Source organism: Embiotoca jacksoni, unplaced genomic scaffold (assembly GCF_022577435.1).
Source record: "Embiotoca jacksoni isolate LCO1_2020_lvr unplaced genomic scaffold, fEmbJac1.0.p SCAF_3, whole genome shotgun sequence".
Taxonomy (NCBI): Eukaryota; Metazoa; Chordata; class Actinopteri; family Embiotocidae; genus Embiotoca; species Embiotoca jacksoni.
In genome coordinates, this window is record NW_027185381.1 from 21428205 (window position 1) to 21455574 (window position 27370).

Consider the following 27370-nt stretch of genomic DNA (forward strand, 5'->3'; position numbering starts at 1 on the left):
TATGGTTAATGTGGACAATATAAAACCGTAATAAAAACTGTTGTAATCTTGATCTTTATAGTTGTGTGCAATACAGACAAATGACACATTCTTACACGGAAAGTGCAGTTTATTGCAGGCTGCTGCATTGTTAGATTTCAGCAATTATTATGGTGAATACAGCTACTTATCATAACTAGTAAACAAAAGGCTTGGATGTGCTTGGTTCCACCTTAAATTAGGACAAGGTTTTGTGTAATGTTTTGACTTCGTTACAGCACCGAGACATAAACAAGCCAAGCCCAAAGTGATAAGAAATCTTGTCTTATTTTAAAAGCTTAAAGATGTTCAGTCTCTTAGCAACAACTGAACTGTGTATTTCACTTTATCTGATCCCGAGCCCTCACTTGTGTCTTTATAGCTCAGTACTTCTGAATGCCTTCAGCTGGCGGCCATCCCAGCTTTTCTGAAATAATGTAATTCAAAACAATCAAATGTTTGGCACAAATGACAACTAATATAATGCTGGCAAGTCGAGCCTTGTCAGTGTTCATCAAATGGTTGGTCATATTTTCTCCACCTGACAAACAGCAGTAAATTACAGCTATTAATAAGTGACTCGCTATTAAGAAAATGCATGTTCTTATAGGATTCACGCTATATGCTTAACTGAATAGTAAATGTATCTAGTAGCTATTCTCAGAAATGCAATATCCTTGAAGTCAGCTATTCATCTTCCTGGCTGACATGTCATTTCGCTGGAACTTTTCCTCCCTCAAAGTTGTCTTCTCAGGCAGATCTTATGTCCTGGCCATGTATGATGAAGGGGGAAAAAAATGACCCACATCCAAGAACTGTTTTGCTGGTGCTGGATCAGAAAAGACAATTCTTCATCACAAGAAGAAGGCTGTGTATTACCCCCACGTATAAGCTTCTTTTTCAATCTTAATCATTGTGATGCATGTGAAAAACATTAACATAGACTGCAAAATTACATCAGACTTTTTCACGAGCAGCTACAAAGTCATCCATTTCTTCCCTCAATAATCACAAACATCCCATTGGCTCTGGCATATAATGTAATTTACACAAAGTGTAAAGTTTCACACATCTCTCCAAAACAATTCTTCCCCTCACCCGCTGTCGTAAATTCTCTTTCCCATCCACCCTTAACACTGATGGACAGAAGTTTAATTTACTAATCTTGTAACTCCTCCTTGTCCCCTCCCCCCATTTTCCTTTCTTCTATCTTGACCTCATGACCTGAGGGAGGCAGGCTTTGAGTCCTCATAATCAATAGCCAAGGATCACCCCCAGAGGCTGCTGCCCCGAGGGCAAGTGTGGGGAGGGAGATAGTGTTATAAAAAAAAACGAGGCGGTCAATAACTTGTCAACAAAAGGCTTCATCTCTTTTGTGTCTGTAAGTCTGGTTGAATATGGCTTCAAGTCAAGACGCCACCGCTGTCTTTTATTTCGAAATATAATGGGAGTCTTGCAGCTGCGGACACCCCAAAATGTCTGCAGGTTTTTATGTGGTCACCCCGCTCTGCGTTCCCTCGGCGCACGCCGTCTGTTTTTAGTAGTGCAGGGAGGAACTGGAAGAAGTTTCCCATGGTCTCAGCTCTCAGCTTATCAGCCTCACAATAAAGGCTCATTGTGGGTTTGCAGCAGGAGGAGGCCCGAGCCGAGTGTGCACGAGCTACGGCTGGTGTGTGAGCAGCCTCGGGCAGGTCTCTCCTGCAGCCTCCCTGGAGAAGGAAACTGGAGCTCTCGCTGTGGTTTCAGCCCCAGATATGTGGGCTGCTTGGATATATAAAAGAAAAAGAGCCATTTACGGATAAAGGTCTGTCAGCCATGTTCCTCTGCTGCTCTCGAGTCCTACTGCCAGTGGTCACACGTGGAGAAAGGCCCAGTCAGTCCTTCTTTTGTCTGTGTTATGTCCCTTCTCACTCCCTCTGTTTCTAAACTTCAAAGAGATTTTCTTCTTCATGTTAAACAGTAAAATAAACTTGATTTGATAGATGAAGCTGAAGTTATATATTTAGTTCTCTTTTGTCCTTTTAAGCATATTTTCCTCTCTGCGACGTTGGTCAGCTGTTTCCACAAATAACACCATGATTTTTTTTTTCTATCATGAGGCCTCATGTCATGCGGTTGTTATGCAATAGATGAAATAGATGATATTTCTTGCCTGAGGTTTACAGTCAGATGAAAGAAAAGAATCCAACTGAGTCATCAACTATTTGTAGAACACTTACACAGTCATACACACAGCAGACTAATTGATACTATGAGGCTGATGGAAATGTTGGGGACATATAGCTTGTTTGGTGTTCAGTTCCCGTCTGTCTTGCGCTGTCCTGTCACTGACCCTCTGCTGGCAGCCGCCTGTCCAGGTCAACTTCACCCTTCAGTCAGCAAACCACTGACCTCTGACCTGATTTCCCAGGTCTCTGCTCACCCAACTCTGTTCAGCTGGGTGGATGTGTCTGTTGTGTAGACGGCCATCAGAGTTTTCAGTCCCATAGTTTTCAGCTTGAACGTTATACTCTAACGTGCAACTTAACTGCAAAGTAACTGGCAAACCTGTTCTTTGAAGTTATTGGAATTGATTATCATGAGCTATTAGTTTGAGCCGCTGTAACCAAACTCAGGAAGAAAATTAGGAACTGAACTGCCCTTCGGACATTCTTGTTTCTGTTTCCACCACATCCTAAGAACCATAAACCTTTGGCAAAGTAGTTTAATAACTTCTTGACAAAACTCTGAAGATCATGTTAGTCTTTGTATTTGTAGCGAAACTACTCTGATATTTGGATGAATGTAACCTTTAATGAAACAAACAGCAAATTTAGTTTCTTTTCTTTAGTTGATAGCTCTTAAGATCACTGCTCCCAGTCAGCCGCACATACTTTCAGCTGTCAGTATTAATGATAGTGGGACTCTTATTTTCTGGGTGAATGAATCTGTACACAAGTTTTGTATTTGACTAGTCAGCTACATCAAGTCTTGCACACTTTAATCCCTAAAAATCCTCAGCTGTAGTAAAGTGGAATCCCCAGAGCAGGTTTTTTTCTTGGCACCAGTAACTGTGGCAGAAAACTAAATGTCATCTCCATATACATTTGATCAAATGCAAATTCAATTCCCAAGTTACTCAAATGGTTCATGGGCTAGTTGTAAGTTCCTGCTGTGGCTATTGTTGTTTTTTTAGTGAGAGACTAATCATTAGCATAACAAACTTATTTAAACCACATTTCCAATTGTTTTAATGATGAATAAAATCTTGTGAAGGGCAGAACATGGCAGTACTGCAGGTCGCTGCTACTGAGTTCTTGGAAAACTTTGCAGTGTCATTTCATTTCCTGGTGGATTTCTTTTTAGGTTAGGATGAAGTGCAGCACATTGCTGTCCGCATGAAGCCCCTGCAGACTGACAGTCCATTTTATTATAGTTTAATTGGAGTGGCATGAGCTGCAAAAGAAAAGTTAGTTATTTTACATCGAACTGGACTGGAAATGGAACGAGCATTATGCTGTCCCGATCTGCCCCGTTTCTCATAACGCAAAGTGGAGCAAAGCCCATCTGACACAAGAAAAATAGTACACAGGACACTTATTTTTAAATCTCTCCCTTAATTATAGATTGTGATCTGCTCCTGGAGCAGGATGACAGGAATTGCTGGAGCACTATTATAGGTGGGAAATAAGCTTGTTTAGAGCTATTAAAAAGAAAGTGTGTGTGTGTGTGTGTGTGTGTGTGTGTGTGTGTGTGTGTGTGTGTGCGCATGCGTGCATACACTTGCTCAGTCAGCTGCCCAGCGTGGATACAGACACTGCGGGCATGCCTCATGTATCTCATTTTTTAATCAGGCAGTGTGGAGGAAGCTCCCGTCTCCCCTGGGGTCCTGTGATTTGTCCTGGTTAATGGTGTGTCAGAAGGATGTGATGCACGGTAACCTGGTGAGGTGTGTGGCACATGCGTGGCCGGGCCGTTGCTCTCTCGCACACGAATAAGGGGGGCCTCCGACCTCGCAGCTCTGCGGGAGACAGAAAAGAGAAAGCCCCAGATTTGCTCGCTATAGTGTAGAAAAACAAAGAGCAATGAAAGCTGATCTGTCTGTTCTTTTCTTCTTCCTCCCTCTTTGTCCGTTGCTCTGGCACTCTGAGCAGCGGCCCGAAGGTTGGTCACATTCTCTGGCCGTTGCCGGCTCAGTTCTCATGTGTTAATCCGAAAGCATTGGGTGGATCCCGACGGGGTTTCCTCCTGCAGGCAAAACTGATGTTGGATTTCATCTGTCTTGTCAACTTTGTAGGGAAGATAACAAAAGCTTTTAACAACATATTCTGATGGACATTTTCTTCAGTGTCATGACATGTCATCTCAGCACCTGAGAGCCAGACTGAGAGCCTGCTCTCAGAGTAAGCCTCTAGCACTTAGAAAAGTGGGAGAGGATTGGCAGTTAAAGCCTTCCTGAGGGTAGGTCGGAGGAGATAACGACACGTAACTCTCTGTCACTTCCTCCATATTGGCTTCCACTATAATTATCTGGAAATGAGGTCCTGTGAAGTCTCCTTATTCTTTCGTCTTTTCGCTCTTTCTCTGTGAGTGTGAGTGTGTGAGTGTGCGCTGCTCATGTTAACCTGTCTTGACCTCTGTGGGGCGTGGGGGCACATTGTGGACTTCCTCATTCTTCATGGCTTGCCTTTCACCGCCAGATGCCTTGGGAGAAACCAATCCCTGCTGGCTGTGACTGTGACTGTGACAAGAGGCCTGATTGGCTCTCAGGCTACAGTGAGGGCACTCCGTCTGAAACCCGAGTGAGGAGAAAGATGAGGATGTGATCTGAACTACGACTGATGGATTTTTTTTTTTAGGCAAAGTAAGGTTCAGAGAAACAAGCTAAAAATGACCAAACTTCATGTATTATTCTAATAATGGTCAGATAATAACTTTTATTGGGATGTTGCTCTATTGCATAATTGTCTGTTATTTTAGAACAGGTTTTTTAATGATGTCAGATTTTTTGTCACTATGCGAGTCAAGAGAAGTACTTTTAGAAACCATGACGAAGGTTAAACATCGGAAGAAATGGTAAATAAACCTCAACACTTGAGATAAATATTAGAAATATTATTCATTCATTCATTCATTTTTACCACCTCCTTGTAATTGCTTCATATCTTTGCTACAAATGAAACAATTCAAAGAGTCTACAGTCATGTCAGCAGCTCTCAGGCAGTACAAGTATCTCTACCGAAATGTTAACATCAGCACACTGACTATGACATCTTAAAACATACCAAGGGTTAGCAGATATAGTGTTGACAGGTTGACAAAAATATCTCTTGTTTGCAGGTTTTCTGGTCATAAAATCGAAAGTTTTCTCCCGATATTGGGTCACCAAAATTATTACAAATTATCTTGAGCGAGACATTTCTCTAAAAAAAGAAATATATCAACCTCATTGTGGAGCTGAGGGAAAGTTACAGCATCAATAAATGCCCCCTCTGAGCATCATGACTGAATGAACAACTACAACTGAGTATTTCTCTCGAGTTTCAGAGTTTTGTCCTCAATCTGACTGTTTCTTCCCACTTTTAGACTCCTCTGTCAGGTGGGGCTCTCTAAAGTTGATGTGATGGTTTGGGAAGAGGAATGTGAAGGAAATATTTATCTGTGACTCCCTTTAAAACCACCAAACTCAACTGCACTGCAGTCAGTGAGCTGTCTCGATCAAGGCAGCCTCATTATTATGCCCTTGCAGTGCAGCTTTGGCCTTACAGATTTTGTTGCATCAGGCTGAGAGCAAAGAATTCCAAATCCTTTAGTATAGCATTAAATTCCCTCTTTCTTTTAATGTTTGCTTTGAGCTGTCAGTTTGGTTAGTTACAGCTCAAGGAACACAGGGTGCTACATAATATTTTTGCTTAATTCTGGGAATGTTTGAAACCTGATGATGAAATGATCATGATTGTAGGCTTAAGACAGACCTCTTTCTTGGGCTCTGATGATTCTTTCACAGCCCTTAAAACAGCCATTAAAAATGCATGTGTGCACATTTGGATGAAACTAAAAAAAAGTGTATCATATCAGCATAATTATATCTCTTTGATTTTTAGATTATGCTTTTGCTTTGAAGTTTGGCTCTTGGCAAAGTTTCAGTGCCGTTTTCCTTTAGCTGTAGGAAAAGACCCTCCACAAATGTCTGTGTTGGTGGGAACTGGCTTGAATACACGTTTTAAGTTGAATTCTAGGTTCTTAAATTATTGTCACCATAAACTCAGCTAATTATATGCCTTAAAAGTAGACAAAATGACTATGTATTTACTGTGGCTATCAGGTTTGGGATCTTAGTACAGATCAGTCAGTTTTGTGACCAAGTGGATTCTGTAGCATAAGTGTCTTTTCCTTTTGTGTATGTGAAATAATTCTTCTCCCATCTTAAACACAAGCAATGCCCCGCCACCCAACCCCCCACTACCCTCCACCTGCCCTTAATTCTCAACCCTCAATCTTCAATCCCAGTTTTAGCTCACCCATCCATGCACCTCATTACTCTCACCCCCAACCTGTCCTGCTCAGCCCCAACCCGTGTGCCCTCAATCCTCAGCCTGTGACCAGCCAAGCTGAAGGCCAAAGTCATATTGATACTCTTGATGCTGACATTCGGACTGTGCTGAGGAGGAACCGGGTCTTGGATGAAAAAGTGGATCACGTATCGACACTTGTCGAGATGTTGTAAAGGTCAAACCTCTTTTCAATGATGCAGGATAAAAGGCTGCAAATTCATTACCAGTTGGAAATAATCTGTAACATGTGCCACAGTTGTGTTGTGGTTTTAGTTAAGAGATACAGCTCAGCAGCCTGATTGACAAGCACAATACTTGCACATTCAAAGAATTCTCCTCCTTTCTGTTGATGTAATCATTGGATTTAGCGAAGGGCTGTTTTACTTCGATGGGTTTGCAGTAAATTTCTCCCAATCATCATCACTCAAGGAGTGTTGGTAGAAGTTGGTGATGAGATCTTCTTTTGGGACTTTGTACTTGGACGTTATCTTTTTCTGAGGTTGACCAGAGCTGACACGGACATTCAAAAGCTGTCTCGCCATTCCTCAGACCCACAAGTTCATTGATAAAACTTAAACATGGTCACAATAGTGTGGATGCTCAGTGTAAACATGGCAACATTTATACGTTTTAATAAACAGAGGGAGAGTCAATCTGACCTATTTGGGGGATTTTGGCTCCAACTAGCCCCGTCTCTTCATGGGACATCAGCTGTCCAGATAAATCAGGTGTTTGACCTGCTTCCACTCCCAATATCCCACTGAGGTGAAGTCATTCACTGAACACAGAGATGACCATGTAACATGCAATTCAAGTAACCTCACTGGGAACCAATGTAGAAATAGTTTTCAGATTAGTACTTAAATTAGTTAAGCTCTTTTTCTTGCAGCCAACATTTGAAATTGAATTCAACATCTCATCAACAGAAGGTTGAATGTTCTGGAGCTGACGGAGGTGTTTGCTTCAGCACTGTGGGCATCAACAGGCAGACGCCTCTAACCTGAATACACTGGAAGTTTTTATGAAACACATTTTCACCCATTTCAATATTCTCTCTCTCTCTCTCTCCTCTCTCTCTCTCTCTCTCTCTCTCTCTCTCTCTCTCTCTCTCTGAGTTTGCTTTATTATAATCTCAAGAATAAAATGAATCCCTCCTAAGACATCTCAAACACTCCGAGGAGCAAATTGAACACTGTTAATTTTAGCTCTGCTGAAAGACAACTCTTAAATGGCTTTAGTCTTCATGCCAGAGATCAGTCTCCACATTCCCCAAAGTCAGTATGTTTACGTGAGGCTGAAGACGTCTCCGTGCGTGGATTATTTCAGCTGTCACAACTCTGAACACCAGGTGGGAGAAGATTAACTGTTTTTTTTTTTCTCTCAGAGGAGTTTGCAGGAAGTTTCTGCTTCTTGTACAATGCTTTCTGTCCATCCACACTACAGAACAGATTTTAAATAGGGGGAGAAATGTAACTTGGGTGTGAATGCTGGAGTGCTTGTCATTCCTAGTCCCTGTGTCCACTCTTTACTAGACCAGAGCTGGGAGCTGGCAAAGCGTTGTCTCATTGTAATGCCCTTTAATGTCTTCTACTTATAAAGAACAGTTACAGGGCCAATCGTTTATTTTAATTTGCCTCATAATTTTGTCATAATATCATAAAAAAAACATTTTCCTAGAGTTAGTTAATGTCACACTAAACTGCATTTTTATTTAGGAAACAAATGATTGAATAAGCATCATTCTGTCATGTTAAATACATGCATGTGTGCATAGTACAACATTAAAGAAGTTGAAGTTGAAGATGGTATACTACCACTATCCTTCTGGAGAACTTCACTTGTAACCTTGTATATCAAATGGCCGATCCTTTAATCACACGGAGAAACTCTAAAGATGACAGATGGGCGTATAAAGACAGAGAGGCAGACAGACAAATGACTACACAAACATTAATACATCCTATTAATACTCACAAGGCGAGTGCACAAGGACGCTCTGTGCTACTTTGAGCCTAATTTAAAGGCATTACCTTAGTAATCAATTGTGATTTTGTGTAGACACAGTGGGGTTTGTAAAAGTATTTTTAGAGCGGGCTGAATGGGCAATGGGTGTCCCTACATGGTGCGTGTGTGTGTAGGGTGTGCATCATAGTATAAAACTTTTATTTGTGCTTTGTCTCAGACAGCTGCTTCTCTGTAGATAATACATCCTGCACATAAATTAATCCACCCTCTTTGACCTTGAAACTGTCTCTTAAAAGCTTGTCCTCTGGACGATCTGAGTAGGACATTGGAGCTGATTAGAAGTTTGAGTCTCCTTCATGGACTCTATCTTTGTCTTTGTATTTTCCTTGAAGCTATTTGTGTGAAAATGTATAGCTTAAATTAAATTTGGGGCTATTTTTTTTCAAGAAATATTCTTTTCTTTGAAGTAGGAGATGAAGAATTCACAGGCAAAAAAAGTTTACTACAGCAATCCTCAGATTTGCAGATGAGATAAAAGAGAGCAACAGATGGAAGCTTTTGTCTACAATCAAGAAAAGACTCCATTGTTTGTTGTGGAGTGAACTTTGGCATGTGCAGTCCTGCTAACGTCTATTGTGCTCTTTACCACCAATGAAACTGGCTGTCCTTGGAAAACTTATCTGCAGGATGTTGATGTTTGCATTGCCTTTATTGGTGGGGTAAAGGTTGTTCGTGTCTTTACTCAAACTATAAAGTACCATCATACCATGTATGTTTCCTCTGTCATCAGCAAACTGTTTAATCAGTTTATTTAAGATATATATGGAGGATATTTTACAGCTTGCAACAACCACAACAAACTGTACAACTCATCATAGCCAAGGCTAAAAGATTGCTATGGCCTCCTTTCTTACAGTTTTTCAACTAATAACCGGCTTCATACCATATCTGCCTCCCGCTCTGTTTCTCTCGCTCCCCAGCGGGCTTGCAGCACATGTCTCTGCCTCTGGAATTACAGGCCTGGTCTTGAATAGTAGGGTTGTTCCTCCTCGGTCCCTCCAGCTCAGCTCTGCTGGCTTAACCCTATCAAAGGCTCAGAAACCGCACATCCTGCAAGGTGCTGTTATTTGTGGTAGGCCAAAGGGGAGGGGTGGAACGAGGGGTGGTCAGTGAACGGGAAGGGAAACACATGAGCCCAGAGTGACGTTTTTTCTTTGCTGGTTAGTGGATATAGTGCAAATTATGAAGGAATGGCTGTTTCCTGTGTGGGTTTTTGCTCTGAATTCAGGGTATTTGTGTGCCGCTCTGGTGGTAACCCCATGGACTCTGCTAAGCAAGCTTGGAGTTGGCCATTGGTGTTTCTATCTCACAGTGCATGTGCTGGCTGGCCGTTTGGTCTCCTGAAGGTGTCATCAATCACTGAACCACAGAAAGAAATGAGTTGGAATACAACATATCAGTGCGGATAAATATCTCACCTCTATAATGTAGAAAAATGCCCACATACACTATGAATTGAACAATGGTTTCATTTTCATTCTCTTCACAATGACTACATAGGTGCTTTGGAAGAAATATACTTCATGTGTTAACATTTGTTGTCAGGAGTTGTCCTACATCTTCCCTGGTTTATTTCTTATTCTACAAGGTGGTTCATGGGGTGTCAAAAAGTCCAACAACTATTGACTGGGTTGGTTTGTAAAGGTATTCATGGACGAACCGTAAGGACTTTGGTGATCCACTGACTTTTCGGGCTGGATTATGGTCTCACAGCACTAGTTCTTGAGACATGCTGTACGATTGCTTTGGAGATTAAATCCATTTATAGTTGGTAAGAATGAAAACACACTGGAATGCGGAGTGAAAAGCTGGACATCATAGAAAGAGGGATGGGAGGATTAAAAATGTCGCACATTTACAGACAACCTTTCCAGGGAGACATTGACAGTGTTGCGTTTGTTGGATGCCTAAAAACTGTGATAAATAGTTGAGAAATAACTGAAAGAAAACTACTAAAATGTTACAATGTTCAGCATTTCAATTCAAGGTCAAAACTAACACCGTTCCCAGCTTGAGAGGTATTTTGATGGTGCTGTCTTGTGTTGCATGTCTGTTTAAGTGTTGTGTTTGTGGCCAGGTTTGAACCTGTCCCTTCATTAACATAATTTTCATCTGATCTTTTCTTGCAGTCATAAAAAATGGATTAGGGTAATCAAGGCCAAGTCTTTTTTCTGGTATTTGTTTTCATTAAGAAAACATTGGAGCATGAGAAAATGAAAAACAGCCCCCAGGTCTGTTTCCTCTTCCTTTTCTGTGGTGATATGTAGAGTTCATTTCAGAGAGCTGCTCACTAAAGTTGCATTGAGGATGTCAAACTTTTGAAGGGCCACACTGAGGCAGGTGTTTATGGAGATGGAGGGTGCAAAAAGTGTGAACTGTAAGGCTTAAATAGAGATCTCTGTTAGACTAGGACTAGTCTAATCTCTGGAATCAATGGGCTGTTCTAACCTACACATTGGCAAGCACACAACAATAATATTGATGCTTCTTAATTTCTTGTATGGCACTTGTCATTATTTGATTACCTTTTCTGTAATTTAAGATTAATCTTTTGCAAGAGTCTCAGACAAAACTGGGAGAAAGAGCTGCTTGGCTTTGAATGATGCCGTTCCCAGTGGGGCAAAGTTCAAAGGAAGTGGACTGATCACACATTACTCTGCTGTAAAAACTCAGTCATGTCGCTATTCAGTAATTGCTGTGCAATGTCTGGAAACAATATAGAAAACTTGTCACATCAAATTAAGAAGTTCTCTTGGAGCTCCTGACTGCATTCCTGTTTTTATGTTGGTACGTTGGCTGGGTGGTCAAGCTTTGTCAATGACACATTAGCTGTTGCTGTGTACAGTTATCTCCTCTTGCCCCCCATACTTTCTTTCAGTGGTGCCACACTGTCCCGACTGTGGGAACACGCTGTCAACCCAAGCTGACGGCAGCTCTAGCTGGCCCTGGGCCACGGATTTGGTGTCCCTGCCCAGCTCTGGTGTCTCCACGCTGCAAAAAAAGTGACAGTACAAAAGAACTGGCCATTAAAATAGAGGTGTACATACAGTGGAGGAAGGCAGATGTGCAAACACATTGGATGAATAGACAGCTGGACAGACAGACAGACAGACAGACAAATGGCATTGGAAGCCAACTGTGTAGATCGTCTGGACAGAAAAAAAGCAAACAGGCTGACGGTGTGAGGAAGATCTGCTTAAAATGCAGGATTTGCTGTCCGCGCAATATTAATGTTGACTTCAAGTTAACCTACTAATGTTAAACAAAAGCTAAAATCCTTGTCAATCTATGTTTTAATAATAAATTGTAAGTTTATTAAATGGTTGTTAACCAAAAAAATACTCATAATTTGACTAATTGTAAAAATGCCAAGGATTTGCTTACTTCTGGTTGGCCAACATCCATATAGTTTTTCAATCACAAGTTATTTATAAAATTGTTTCTATATATGTGTGTGGGAAATGCACTAGATTGTAGTTTGACAGGCTTTTTGCTTGGAATAGCTTCACTTGAGTGTAACTGTTTTTGCGGTAGATAGACTGAGCAGGTGGCTGAATTGGCACGTTGCCGTACTTCATGGCCTGGATTCAGCTCGACGTGAACCGAGTGTTCAGTGCAGTCTAAGACTTGAGCTTTTTTCTCAAAGGAATTACTTTTCCATACGTCTACCTCACTATTTGAAACTTTGGCCACATTTAATATGATCTATGACAATGTAACATCATAATAAATAGACAAAGAGTAATCAAATTAAGTTGCATGATACGTCTATACATTTCTATCTCGCAGAGGTAAATGGACAGAAAACAATGACTACTTGAGTTACAGACAACGATAAGCATCAAGGTTGGAGGGCAGTCTTTAGTAACATCTGAGGCCGCTGGCAAAACCTGAACTGAGACCAAACTACCCAGTGTGCAGTGAGCTGAGGCTGGTTGAGACCAGGGGGAGTCTGGAACTTGTAGGTGACAAAGTGATTATTTTCCACCGCTGGAAATCTCTTGGAAGTCTGGCCTCCATACCTGCAATGAAATGGACTCAAGCCCACTACAGGTGCAAGTCCCACCCCTCTCAACTTCCTAACTCCTTGGGGCCCATGAAAAGGGAATAGATCCCGTCTCTCATAAACCAGCCCTCCTTCAAACGCAAACCACCGCAGGCCACATAACTACTCCACCATTCTTTAGGTTCATCTTTCAGAGTTTGTATTTTTCAAGTCTCTGCTAGCATGCTACAGTTTCCATTTGTTTACTGTGAGGGCAAGTAAATATTCCAATAGAAGAAAGCTTGTGCGCATCCGTTCCAGATGTTTCTCGTGCTACACCCTCTTCAGCTGTCCCACCGCGCAATATTCATAGTATTGTCACCCCAAACAAACATCCCAACTGTAAGAGCTGCAGGCATGCCCAGCCACGTTTTTTTTGCCCGAGGTTAGCTTAGCTTTGTTGAGAATGAGTAGCTGCCTTGACATATGAGCTTTAGCCCCTTTATCTCTCCCATCACTAATATCCCCAAACAAAAGCACAAAGGCATGCCAGATGCAAAGTGAGGTGTCATTTTTCACTTGGGAAAATAGAAGTTAAAGCTTGTGAGATACGGTATGTCCGGTGCAGAAGTCCTTTAGATTAAAACAAACTGAGGACTTCTGTCTGGACCGGTTTTCACCATAAAGACTGTCTTAATCTCTTTGATTTTGTGGGTGAGGTCCAGCCAAGATACTGAAAGAGTTCGATGTATTTCTCACAGATTCTTTTCTCTGATGTTAAGCCATACAGATGTAACCGCTTCCTGTCCTCACCGTTACTTGTCCACTTTCTTTTCTCATTTTAACATGACACGTTAGGGAAATCTTTCACCCCCTCTCGGTTTGAAAGGTGCCTCTGGAGAGTTTGTAGCTCCTTTTCTTTGCACAGGATAGCGGCTGTGGTGAGCTTTAATTCACAGCACTTACAAAGGGATTCCAATGGTTCAACGGTGACCCAGAGTTACAGCTAAAAGAGAAACTTTTCAAACAACTTCTGCAGTATATGCCTGGTCATACCGGCATTCAAGACAGCGGGATCTTGCAAATTGCTGCAATCTGTGGATTAACTCGCGGGGGGGGGGGGGGGATACATTTGTACACATGTTTAATGTTAACCTTTTGTGGTTCTGACTATTAAAGAAAACACCTTAATATTTCTGACCTCAAAGGTTGCAAAAACTTTTAAGTGTCCAAAATGGAAGCAGCTAAGTGGTGTTGCACCAGTAACTTTGATTTAACCCTCCTCTGTCCGAGTATACGCTGCGTAGAGTGCTATTACAGGAATCGATGGTATAAATACATGTTTAGAATTAATTAAACGTTTGATCCCCAGGCTGAATATTCAACAAAATGTCTTCGCTATGTCAATAAATGACAAAATACTCTACTTGTGATTGAACCTTGGGGCTATGAGGAGCCCATAGCCAAACAGTTAAGTAATGTATTTAGCTGTGTTGTGGATTATGAGTGTTGGGAACATGGGTAACATATGGATCAAAAAGCAGAGAAGTAGTGACCTGAGAAATCTCTGTGGACATATGAACATGTTTGACCCTTCTTTTTTTTTTTTTGCATTTCTCTAGGTTGCCTTTGCAATCCATTGTTATTTCTGTGAATCTAAACGGGCTGCAGGTGCCGGCCTGAAGGACGGAACATGCTAAAACCTTTTAGATCCACTTTACAAGTCTGCAAGGGGAAGAGTTTGTAGTGGAGCATTCCTTTAGGAGCGCATATATCATCACACTCACCCACAACAAGAAACACAAGCAGACAGCCGGTCCATCTGATGGACCAACACACCAGACTGGTGTCCAGATCAAACAGAATGTTTAGATGTTAACCAGCAGCTGAGCAAATAGCGCTGCCTCTAAAATCTGCTTACTTCTCCCAGCATTCAGCTCCTCACTCTCTTATTTTGTTTGGATCAAAATGATGGTCCTCTCTGGCCACCATAAAGCCAGCAGTGATTGATCTCTCCCCTGCTTGCTGTAGACCTCTTGACTGCGGGGATGTTGCCTTAGCAACCATGGCTTTTGGCTCTCGGGCCATTAAGCAGAGCCGAATCTAATTGGCAGAGATGATTACATTTCGGTTATTGAAATTACACGTTTAAATATTGCCTCGTTGAATGGAACTGACACAGATTTAAGTGTTTATTTTACCTAGTTTCAATCCTCCAGTTCGACATCTGTTTTTGACTGCTGGAGTCTGCCGCCCACAATACTCCCGGGCCCATGAGAAAACACAAGAACTCCTATCACAACTGCATTTCCTGTGTGAGTGTTGGAGTGGCTGTGAGGAGTGGAGGGTTGGTGTGTATGATAGAAGTTTATACTCGTATTCTTCTCTGTTTTGTTTTTTGGTCACTGCTGCTACTGTGACCATAAGCTGCCGTAAAACGTACGTCTTGTAAGTCACGTCACACGAGCGGAGATCCTAATGGATCATGAAATATCCCAGGGGATAGCTCGCAGCGTTTGAAAGAAGCAGAGGATTATGGGCCAGGCTCTTTTCCATTCTGATTTAACAGTCATTCTCTGAATCACAGTAGCCTACAGTACTTCCATTGGAAGCCTCTCTGTGGTTTTGGAAGCTGCTAACATGTCAGTCAGATGTTGTAATGGGGACCACATTGCCAGCTCTATAATATTTTGAGATAAAATGCTTTAGCAAAGCTGCCAGTGTGCTGTGTGTAACTTGGCTGAGCTTTAGGTGATCGGGGGGGATTCTGTTTAGCATTTTTGGCAAGGCTGTATTACTCTAGACCAACCTGACTGTTCCTCAAGTTGTAACTGTGTCCCTGACAGTTTTATTTCATCCAAACACCCAACATACCGCTTTTTCAGTTATTTACATTTTGTCACCGACAGAGCAGGTATCACACATGTAGAACAGAGCCTAGATATTAGTAGTTCAGTCTCAATAGTGGTGTAATCAGAGATAACAGCCACACAGTAACATATTCCAGCAGCCATGCCCAGATGTAGCGCAGAGGGGGTGATTGGGTCCAATGTCTGACATACCAAGAAAATGAATTTCTTACTGGTCCCACCAGCCTAACAAAGTCATGACACAAGTTGTTGCACAAGTTTCTACGTGACTACTGTAGCATTAGTCACTGCACAGTGTATTATGTGTGACACCATGGGTCATGACTTCCTGGCCTATGAGTCAGGATTTCAGATACAGAAACCTCTCCCATCTGGGAGACTTTTGAGGGTGCTACAGCAAGCGTGGTGTTGGGTCAAGTGACCAGTGGGCATAGCCTAGCCAACACTAGCACTTATGAGCTATTATTACACTGTTAGCAGATTGGCTCATGTTGTTTCTATTTTATAAAAAAAAAAAAAAAAAAAGTGTTTAAAATGATGATTAAACACTGACTGATGACAGAAGTTCTTATGGATTTTTATATATTTTGTTGTAGTTACAATGTTGAACAGGCTTACCATGCAGGACCAACATATAGATTCATATAATAAATAACAATAATAAGCAGTGAAGTAGAGACTTTGGCTTATATTTAACTGTCAAGGACACTTGTGTTCACAGGGCTGGGTGGCATCGTGTAAAATCAATGTTGCAAAATCAATGTTGCGTTTAAGTATTAAATATACTTAAATATTTAATATTTAAGTATTAAATATACTTAAATAATGATTCAATGATTCGTTTTTAAAGAAAAAAGTATTTGGACTGCTCAATAAGCAGAATAACTACTGATTTGGATTCCAAGCATTGTTGGGTTTAAGAAGTGGAAACAAATTGGTCATGTTTCCCTTCAGAGCAGCAACTTTCTCTTGTGGTGTTTGCTTGTAGCTTCATTTTGTTCTGTATCATGTTTACTGAGGCCAAAGTGTGCACACATGATTAACAGAGTTTCTTTTATCTTCCTTGTCTGCACCTGTGACTGATTCCATCCAACATCAGACTGATTTTTGTTGTTCTCGTTGTCCCTTATAGTTGAATTGCATTTGTTAACACTGCTAACGGCGTATGTGTTTGTGTGTGTGTGTATGTTGTTTGTTAGCAAGGTAAGCTCATAAGTTGTTAAAGTCAAGGCATCTCCAGAGAATTAAAGGGTTGGCTGACTCTCCATGTGGAAGCATTAATTTAATAAACGCACAAGTAAAATCGGATCAGTTAGGAAGTCATATTGTTAGCTCAAGTTGTCCACTCCTCCACTCCTTACAGTTAAAAAAAAAAAAGCCAATCAAATAGTCTCTTCCTCTGTCGGTAATGTGACCCATGTCAGTGATCATTGCAGCGAACCCTCAAGTGTCTTCCCATTTGGTGCAGAGGCTGGCATGCCGAGGCCGTCTTGTGGAACAGAGATGGTGAAGATTCAGCCTCGCTGCAGGCCTTTAGTTCACATCCATCTGCCTCCCATTAAGAGTGGGGAGAGAGATGACGGAGAGAGTTTGAGGTGGAGAGAGAGAAGACTACTAAGAGGTTCAGGCTGATTACAGTGGTGCATTTTACATCTGGGTTTGAAAATCCAGCGCAGAGAGCCTGGGAATGTGTTGAATGGTGACAGTGTACAGATCAGGCTTGAAACTTCATTGGCTCAGGTGTGTGCCATCGCGTGGTGCCCGGCCCATGAGTCCAACCTAAAATCACCCACATTCCTATCGACCATCTTTTCTTCATCTTTTTATCTAGTGTTCTTGTCACATGGTTTGCATTGCTTATTCAAAGACGAAAGATGTTTTGAACTAGAACATTAATGTATTAACAGTAAGAGGGCACTGTTTACGGGCAGGAATGTAAATTAGTCTACAGCCTGCTGTTCTAAAAGCAAAATGTCTCCAATCATTAGGTGGTAAACATCATCAAACAACAGATCCCTGGTTACCACCAACTTAGCATGGTGAAAACTTACCCAAGGCATAAGCACATCTTTTATCAATTTAATTGCTTTGATAAAATTACTTTTGTATAATTTTAGTCATATGGTATGCACAAATTATGGCTCCGCTATAATTAGGTATGGCAGTAGGACCTTGTCATATTATCACGATACTAAAAAATATCTGAAGAATACACGCCGCAGATACTCCGCTCTTCCTGCCATGTGATCCCACTCCAGCTGTAATTGAAAGCTTGTGCTCCTTAAAAAACTGATCGCCTGTTTCATAATTACCTCTGATGGTATTTATCCTGTCTTGTACCCAGCCTCCAGAAGAGGCACGGACAACTCCCCCAGTCCCAAACCCTAGATCTGAAGCAGATGGCGGGGCTGGGTACCCTCCTGTCTCAGCCCTCCCCAGGCCTCAGCTGCTATTTCAGGTGCTGCTGATGAGCCACTCTGCATGTGGAAATGCAGCCCTGGGACTGATGTGGTACAGCATGTCCCAGATAGCTGCTGGTGGAAACTGTAATCAACTAGGAGGAAACTGTACAAACTCTCTGAGAGTTTCTCGTCTCATACAGCAACCGTAGAGGAAGTCATTGCTACAGACAGCAAAAGTGACAAATGCATTTCAGATAGATTGATTCAAAGTTAATTGGGAGCATCAAGGGAAAGCAGATTGCTGGGTTCGGGAGAGAAAGAAAACTGTTATCTCTCTGGCCCTCTGATTGTGGCTGAGTTGTTTTTACTGAAGCCCAGTTTCTCTCGATCAGAGGGTCAACATTATGGGTCAGTACCCATCCTGCTTACAAGGCACTTTGTCTGACAATAGAACAGCCCTATCTGGCAAATCAGAAGCCATTCTGAACTGCAGCTTTGGACATATTTGCTCCCATGAATGGGGTTATGGGAAGTATGTGATGTGGCCTCCAAAGGAGCAATTGGATAACATCCAGTTGAGAAACAAAAGGGCTTTGGTCCAAACGGTCACCACAAAGACCGAATAGCACTCTCTCATTGTCCATATCAGCACTATGTGCATTCTGGGCCACATTGACTAGATGTACATCAGTCAGCTGGATTTGTTGCTGACAGCTTTATAGGCTTTAATTCTCCAAGCGACTACCCACTCATGTCAACATGTACCTGGGTATGACTAGGAAAGCCGATCTAGCTTTGTAGCTTGATTGCTTGTTATATAGGAGCCGAGACAGAAATCAAATCAAAGACTTTTATTATTTTTCAACATCATTACGCTGTTTCTTTCCGTTTCCTGTAGCTTCATTTCTCAAGACGGTGCACAGGTGCTTCCATGTCTAAGTCTAGTTTGAAAGGGATCACAGAGGGCTTTGATGTCCCCTTTCCCTGACACATACCCCCCCACCTCCCTCCCCTTTCGGCACTGAGGCCTCCACACGTGTTTACCATACAGATGACCTCAGAACGGCAGGAATGCACCATGTAATAGTAGAGGAACACTCGCTACGACACTGAGATGGTTCTAGCTTTGAGGAAAACTTTGGATTACAGTGGTAAGATTTTTTTTAAAGACATTCAAGGTCCCATGTGTCAGTCTCCGTTGGTTGGGTTTGTAAGAAACCTGTCAAGACAGCTGACGTTGCCCCGAGCACGGGATTAAGATAAAGCATCGTTATGATCAAAGGGAGATGTTTGACTGGCCGCAAACACCAAAGTAACCTCGTCATTCATTTAAAACATTGGCCCATGGGGTGAGATAAATGTCTCTTTCTCTTATGCAACTGTCAGATCATATTTTCAGGTCACAATGAGGCAGATAAACATAAAAACATTTACATTTGAAAACAACTAACTGGGGGGGGGGGGGGGGGGTTGAGTTGTTATAGGTGTATGATGCAATGTCAGCATAAAAAGACAAACATGCTTCTCTCGGGTATATCTACACAAGTATGGAGAGGTTTGCCTCTCTAGTTTTTCCTTGTGGGACAACTTACATGTCATAACATTTATTTTATTTTCTCTGCCCAGCCTGCCTCCCACAAGGATGGGATGATGATGTGCTCATCCGCAAGACACACAAGAGTGTGCATTGGTGTGCACTTTGACTCCTGTGCACTTGTCATGCTACTCATAACGTGCTTCTTTAGTGCAGGTTTGCAGAACTCTTATTTTGTAACGAGCATTACAGCTTTCCTGTGGTTTCGTTGTCCATTTTGAAACTGTAAAGTTCAATATCTGTAACTGAACAAATCAAGTTCTGACTTGATCATGGCTCATAAATGCTACCAAAGCCAACAGTAAGTCATCTGACAATATAAACAACAACAAAAAATGCTTTTAAAAACTTCAAACACTCTTACCATGTGAGTGGGCAGCATATGGAAAGCAGTTTTGAACAGCAATGATTTCAGGTTAAAAAAAGCACCAGCCAAAATGGAGAAGAAATGCAGATGCATTTCCAGATTCATCTGCCTGACTGTGGTCATAGCCCTTGTGTTACTTGACCGAAAATGTGAGTTTGCAGAGTGCGTCCTCGATCACCAGAACTGTAATTTCCTCTGACAGGTGGTTGCCTTTTAGCGTTAATTCCTCGATACGTCAACTTGGCACTACAGCTCCTGTGGCAAATGCTCGACTTGGAAAATGAATGATTTAATGAGTTACCGTGTGCAGTCACGAGTGTAATTGTGTTAAATGATCCAGTACACTCCTTTGTGTCAGTGCCATGGTAGCTTTGTTTTAATCCCTACATCCTCTGGAGATAGAAGCAATTGCAAGGTTTACCCATTTATCAGAAAGCCTGGTGGACTTTAATGCAGTCACATTTAAAGCCAGTCTCCTCCTTATTGCTCATTGGTGGTCTCTCAGGTTTGTCAATGACCTGATGCTCTTTGTATTGAAGTTTCAAGGTCTTGATTGCAGTCGAGCCTCTCCTTTGCTGTTGAAATCCCGCCGTCCACATTAATGATGTTTGCGGTTCACTGTGGTTGAGACTTTAACTGCTGCGATAAGCATTCATTTAGATTTATTATTGCTGTCTCCATGTGGTTTATTTCCTCATGAGTGCCAGAAAGAAGAAGCTTCTATGTGACAATGCAAAAATATTAATTAACAGTTTCTAATAGACCCAACGTACATTAGACATTCATCAGGATTGTGAGAGCCATTTGCATGCTGATGAACTAAGCGGAGCCTTTTGTAATTTGATTACTACATTAAGGACACACACACACACACACACACACACACACACACACACACACACACACACACACACACACACCACTTTCCCAGGAAGGTTTCTAATTGAGTCAGCAGTTGACTGGCCATTAAATAGCTTGATGTACTGAGTTATTGATGGTCTCCCATAAAGGCTCTTAGGGATCTTTTGTCTTTCTTGCAAAGACATTTGTTGCTGTCTAATTGTCCTCTCAAATACTTGTGTTTGCCTTAGTCCACTCTTCTTCCATATTAATGATTGTATTCATTACGCTGCAGGTTGGGCAGATTCAAACTCTCGGTGGAGCATGCCTTTCACTGCTGCTGTGGTTCAGCAAAGGAAGCATTCAAGTAATGTTGACCAAAAAAACAAAAACAAAACAAGGTTCTCATGGAAATAAACTGAGGAATGTTACATTTTTGTAGCAAAATAGATGGTCAGAGAGTACCATTACCACACCTGTGGCTCAGGTAGTAGAGCGTCATGTCCACGTATCACAACATTGGTCATTTAGTCCCTGACTTCATGTGTCCACATGCCAAAGGGAGAGGCTTTACTTCTTCAACGATGGTCCGACATGTCACTACACACATTACAGAACTCTTTGAAGTTGTTTTCAATGCATAGCCGTCTGTTCAGAGTTAGCTTTTTATGTGTTTGGGTCATTACACTTTGCCCTGAAACAATTATCCCTCTGTGCTTATTGTATTGCTTTTCTTTCGAATTTTCTTATTGTGCCAAGAAACAGCTAGTAAGACCTTACAAGCTGTCATGTAAATGAGATCTAGTGCAGTTGTACAAATGGTTTGTGAAGGCATGTTGCAGCCTTTGTGTTTTCTACCTTTAAAATGAGGGATCACTCCGTATCCCTCTCCACTGGTGTCTGTTTGGCTCTAAATCACCTCATTAATCTGTTTCCTCTGCTGAAGATATCTGGCTCAGGCTACCCTCCATTAGGAGAAACCCCCTTATATGTGGCGAGATGGGGACACACAGGAAAATAATTGTGTGTGGCTGTGTTCGCGCGTGTCTGTGTGTGTGTGTGTGTGTGTGTGTGTGTGTGTGTGTGTGTGTGTGTGTGTGTGTGTGTGTGTGTGTGTGTGTGTGTATGTGAGAGAGAGAGAGAGAGAGAGATCCCAGTTGTCCTGTTGTGGATGTAAATTTAAATGAGGGGCACTCTGACAGGCGAAGACCTCAGAGGGTAATTTACCTGCACATACAACTTGTTTAAGTGAGGCCGGCTGTTGGCCCTGTGCTTTCTTAAGTGGATTGGGATTTCAGTCACAGGCCCGATGTGTGTGTGTGTGTGTGTGTGTGCGCGCGCGTGTGCATGCAGGTCTGTGCTGTAACTCTGGGTGTGATGGGAATCAGGTTCCATTCATCCAGGAGTTATTTCCAGCCTTAATGAAACACCTGAGACCCACGTTGCCAACCTCGTATCTCTACACGCATTCACAAGACCCATGACTAAGAGATAATAAGCTGCACTGGGCCGTTCTGTCGTACTCCTGTGCACAAGTAATGTCCTGTAATTGCTCACCGTGTTTCTCAGCAATAGATTTCAGATGTATAATATTTATGAATTTGGGTTTCTACCCCTCAATAGTTGATTATGTTTTGAAGATTTTAGAACTCTAAAGTGTTTTAGGAGGTAGATCACTTTAACAATTGCAGATGTATTTGATGCTAATTGTCAGATTTAATCATTTGTAGCAAGTCTATGTGCATGACTTGGCCAAACTAAAACATGAAAATCTTGACTTTAGTCCCGTTGTCTGGCTTTGTATAATAATATCCTTATCACAGTATGCTCGCATTAAGATGGGTTCCTTGTATTTCTGTAGCACTGAACATTCTACATGATTAACTAGTTTCTCACCTTTCAGGTTACAGCGCCATCCTAATCTGTTTGTTTTCTTCCTGTGTGTCTCTATAGAGATCCGGGCCCAGTTGGTGGAGCAGCAGAAATGTCTGGACCAGCAGACAGAAATGCGGGTCCAGCTGCTGCAGGACCTCCAGGACTTCTTCAGAAAGAAGGCAGAGATTGAGATGGAATATTCCAGAAACCTGGAGAAACTGGCCGAGCGCTTCATGGCAAAAACTCGCAGCACCAAAGACCACCAGCAGTACAAGTGAGAAGACGTTGACTATGTGTTTTTCTGTTCTTTCTGATGTTATATGGGCCTAAGATTAATAGTCTTTCAGTATTTCTTTCACTTTTTTTATTTGTATTTTTTAAATAAGTAAACGAAAGTTTGACCAAGAATTCAATGCCAATTTTTTTTTTTATCCTTGACAGTTTTGATACTTTTTTTTATTTTAGATTTATTTCAGTCAGTGCTCATGGAGTATTTAGGTTAGGTATCCACTTCAACACAAACGTCCTGACTGAAAAGACAACCGTGTCACTTTGGTTCTGTTATTATGAAAAAGTATTAGACAAGTGATGAGTTTCTTCAACAAGAAGAAAGTAAACCTTAAAGTTCACTTTGTCTTTCTCTCTGAGTTAGTGTTCATCTGACTCTGAAAGGAACATATGATAAAAGGATTAAAATGAAAAGAGATTCTTGATCAAACTGTTTCCTTTTCCTCCATTTGTCTCTTCTTTATCACTCCGTCTTCTTCCTTCATTTCTTCCTCTGTATTCACTCTGCATCACAATTTGAATCTTTAGTCTTTTTATAGCTCGACACAGTTAAGTATGCTGTAGTTTTTGGCCTTATTACACTGTTGGAGTCTGCTGGAAAAAGCATACATTAGCATATTGTTTGAACTTGTGGTGGGAAAGAAAATAAAACGTTATGTTTGTCCTTGCTGTCTGCAAATAGCCCCTGCGTTTCGTCTGGAGCGCCAATGGTTCTAGCAGCTGTGTGTGCCCGTATGCGTGACTGGTGAGGAGGCTCTGGTATGGCGCTCTGTGGTTTTCATTGTGTGATGTACAGTCTGGTCACTTCATTCACAGGGTAAACATTTGGCATGAGCCTCGGCGCATATTTCTAAAGTAAATACAAGACGTTTGAACAACATTAAAATCCCTCCTGTGGGTTTTAAATCACGCGGCCTGTATTTTTGTATTCGCATAAACACACATACAGTAATGTTTCAGTATTCCCTGTGTTGTTTTTATTGGACAAATTTGTCTTTGGTGTGAAAAAGTGCATTTTGTCTGCAGCCTTAAGCCAGTTTTCATTTGACAGGTCTTCTTGGCAAAGCCGCAGAATGCTAAAGCAGCATTAAAATGAGCAGCTGAATTTGGTAATTAGTCAAGACAAGCTGCATTCAAAAGCTCTGTGGCTGACAGTCTGTATTTTTGTCTCTGGTTTGCATTACTGATGTCGAGACAAGTTGACAAGTTGTCGTCATTTCAGTTAAAACTGCATTAATATGCAGGATTTGTGACATATTCTGTTTCTTTGGACAATTTTTGGAAGATGCCCATTTCCCCTGCTACATGCCTCCTCTTTTGGGTATTTGTTTTAGCTACAGTAACACGGTGGAACACAGGTGGAGGTTGATGCTGTCCTTGCAGTGTTCCCCAGTGGAACACCCACCATGACGTTACACCGGTTTGTAAACTGCCATTTTGAAGCTACAAGTCTGGCATTTTGGCCGTCACCATCTTGGTTCTTTGGGGCCGGAAGTGGCCATATTTGGACGAGCTGTGGGTGGATTTGACTGAGAACCCGAGGACACTACACTCACCCATTGATCAGACGGAGGGAATTAAGCTCATGATTCTGTAATGACTTGTTGTATTGACTTTTTGTATTTCATTAGAAAATGGACACTTTTTAAATAGTTGTGTACTGGAAGCAGGGATTTTTTTTGGAGCCAGCCCCTAGTTGGTCTCAGTGGTATTGCACTTTAAGGCCCATCTGCATTGACTTCACTTTTCAGACCTGGAGGCTACTTACATTTTTATATACATTCTGTGGTGGTCCTACACCCCCGTTGGTCTTCCCACCAACCTCCAAATATTACAATGCGTGTTTGACAGGAATGAACCTGCTGTTTTCTGCTGATGGAGGATAAATATGTATGTGAAAAACCTACATGTCAGCATAAAAGTCTAAAGCTGCTTCTCTCTCATGCTTGGAAAAAGTTTTGACACAGAAGGAGTTCAGTCCATAATCCCCCCCGAGCAGAAGAATGACGTTTTTGTTTGTCAAAAAGCACAGGCTTTGAGCCACCTGTGGGAGTACCACAGTGGCTCGCTGCCGGAGAGGAATGCTTGTTGCTTCAGGGGTGCTCCGTGTGGAGCTCTACTTCTGTGGAGCTCTACTTCTGTGGAGCTCTACTTCTGTGGAGCCTGACAATGCTGGCGGTGAGACAGCAGTGGAGGATGGATGATGCCAACTCTAAAGTAAAGATGTTTTTGTTTTTTTTAATAGGCTGTAGCTACTTTTTAAAAATAGCCCACCAAGAAATAAATCTCATTTTAATAATACTAATGCTTTATTCTGAACAGTGGCTGTAGATTCATCAGGGATTTATGAGTGTAACAATATTTATTTTTGGCTCTGGCACAGGAACACGCAGCAGTTCATTATGGCATAAGAGTGCAACAGGTTATTTTCTTTTCTTACAGGCATTATCGTCTTTAAGCAGTTCAAACACATTAGCATCTTCGCTGAGCTACCACTGTCTGTCCTGCTGCAGGCTGAGAATAAATCTTCTTCACTTAAATCAAATATTGTTGCTCCAGAGTTAGACACGAAAAAGGTGTTTTTGTTTTTCTGTTCTAAGTTGTGTTCCTCCTCATTACCATTAGAAGTGAACGTTGTGCACAGTAATGGAAAAAATAACTGCAGCTAAACTTGATAATTAGCTCTTATAAAGTGAAGTGAGGAAAGTCTACAGGACACATGCTGTTCAACACAATGTATTATGTTGGCCAGAGCAGCAACTTTAATAGATGGGAAAACATTCAGAGCTCATAGCAATGCTGCAGTAAGACAGATAGCTGCATTATTACAGCAGACACAGTACAGTGGTTTAGACAATCAATAGCCATTATTGTTCAGAAAAAGTTCAATGCCACTAGTGTTTTCCTCTTTTCTTGTAAGAAAATAAGACATCACAGTGCCCGGCCCACAGCAGCAGTCTGTGGGAGATCCATTCATTTGTGTTTCAGTGTCTGTTTGCAGAACACACACACACACACAAATGAATAGATATGGGCAAACACTCTCCTGTCTCTCACTCTTTTTTTTTTTAAACACACACACATGCAAATAACCAGATACTGTATTATGCAAAGTTTGCTCAAGGAGGGACACAGAGCTGGTGAGAAGAGGACTCATTGAATTATTTATATCTCAGAGTTTACAGCTGGGATTGTCTTAAATAGTCCGTGTTTATCTGGAATCAAGCTTCAGGTTAAAAGGACTTTCGCACGGTGTCTCTGAGGATAAAAAGAAGGTGTTGAACATGTTGTGGCTGCACGGTGTGCATAATGACACACATTACTGTCTGCAGTGCAATGACTATGACTATGACTACTATGACTATGACGACAGAGGTCAAAAAGTTAAACTTTGTTGGGACTTATTCTCAAAACCGGTGATGCTTCCAAGAAAATCGAGCATTTCCTCTTCTCTTTAATTCGGCTTTGGCACCCTGTTGCTTCCTTTTAAAATTCAAATGTCTGAATGACAGGGGCATTAAAACCCGCTGTGATCACACCGCTCCAGCAGCAGCTGTAAGGCTACATTGCAGGTCAGCGTCAGTCACTGTGGCCGCCCACTGCAGTTTATTAATGAAAGATTTTATCAGGAAGGCACTCCAGGACTTTGCTGTTTTGCCTCTGCTGCTGATAAGAGCTCCTGTTTCAGTACCCTGCATACTGAAGTGGTAATTATCCTTCATTTTCAGCATCCGCCTACTCTATGAGAGTGCAAGTATGTTGACGTTGACCCAGTTTACTCATGGATGGAGATGGCATGAATGGACAGCGCGCGCGCGCACACACACACACACACACACACACACACACACACACACACACACATTGATAGGAGGCAGTAAGTTGCTAATGAGTTCTCTGTTTGGCTTGTCTCGCTCCCGTCTCTCACTCCTGGACATTCGTTTCCCCTTTCATACCTGTGTTGGAGCCTCTTGGTGGGCCCCAGTCTGTCTGTCAGTGTGTCTGTCTGACCCAGTTCCTGTTCCTGCCCTGGCTGAGGGGTGGGGGTGGGGTGGGGGATGATGACATTGAGAGATTTTCCTGCCATTATGTGGGGTAAGCAACTCCCAGAGGGTGTTATGTCGTCACGGCCTGTGTGGGTCTCCCACTTGTTTTCTTAGTCTTACCACTTTTTTTTTTTCTTTTTTTTTCTTTTTTTTACTGCTGGTCTCCAGTTTGATTTAGTAGGTCAGTCCTTGAGATACATAAATAAACTCTTTATGTATTTGTGTAAACCAGCATTTCTCTAAACCTTAGTTATTTAAGTTTGGAAACTTTGTTTTATTTTATTCTTTGAAAGTATTCAAATGAATTCTGGATCACTTTATGTGAAAGAGTGATGCCGCTATTGTTGACAGTGTGTTGTGTGACAAACCGAATTTTGAAAGCTGTGAGCACTTACTGCATCAGTTTAGTTCTGGTATTTAATTAAGTTTATTTTCTTTAATAGTGAGGATACCTCATGTAGCATCTCCTGTAGCTCTTGGACACCGTAACATGTATTCACATAGCTGAGCTCTGCCAAACCAGCTGA

At 41.8% G+C, this 27370-nt stretch overlaps 1 protein-coding gene across 3 annotated transcripts in view; it reads left to right on the forward strand.

Annotated features, from left to right (window-relative positions):
• The window catches only part of srgap1a (SLIT-ROBO Rho GTPase activating protein 1a), an 85712-nt gene that overhangs the window by 7933 nt on the left and 50409 nt on the right, over nt 1–27370 (forward strand). For all 3 annotated transcript variants that reach the window (XM_069163234.1, XM_069163235.1, XM_069163236.1), the window contains exon 2: nt 22588–22783. In XM_069163234.1, coding sequence (XP_069019335.1) covers nt 22588–22783 — 196 coding nt within the window. The remainder of the gene's footprint in view (nt 1–22587; nt 22784–27370) is intronic.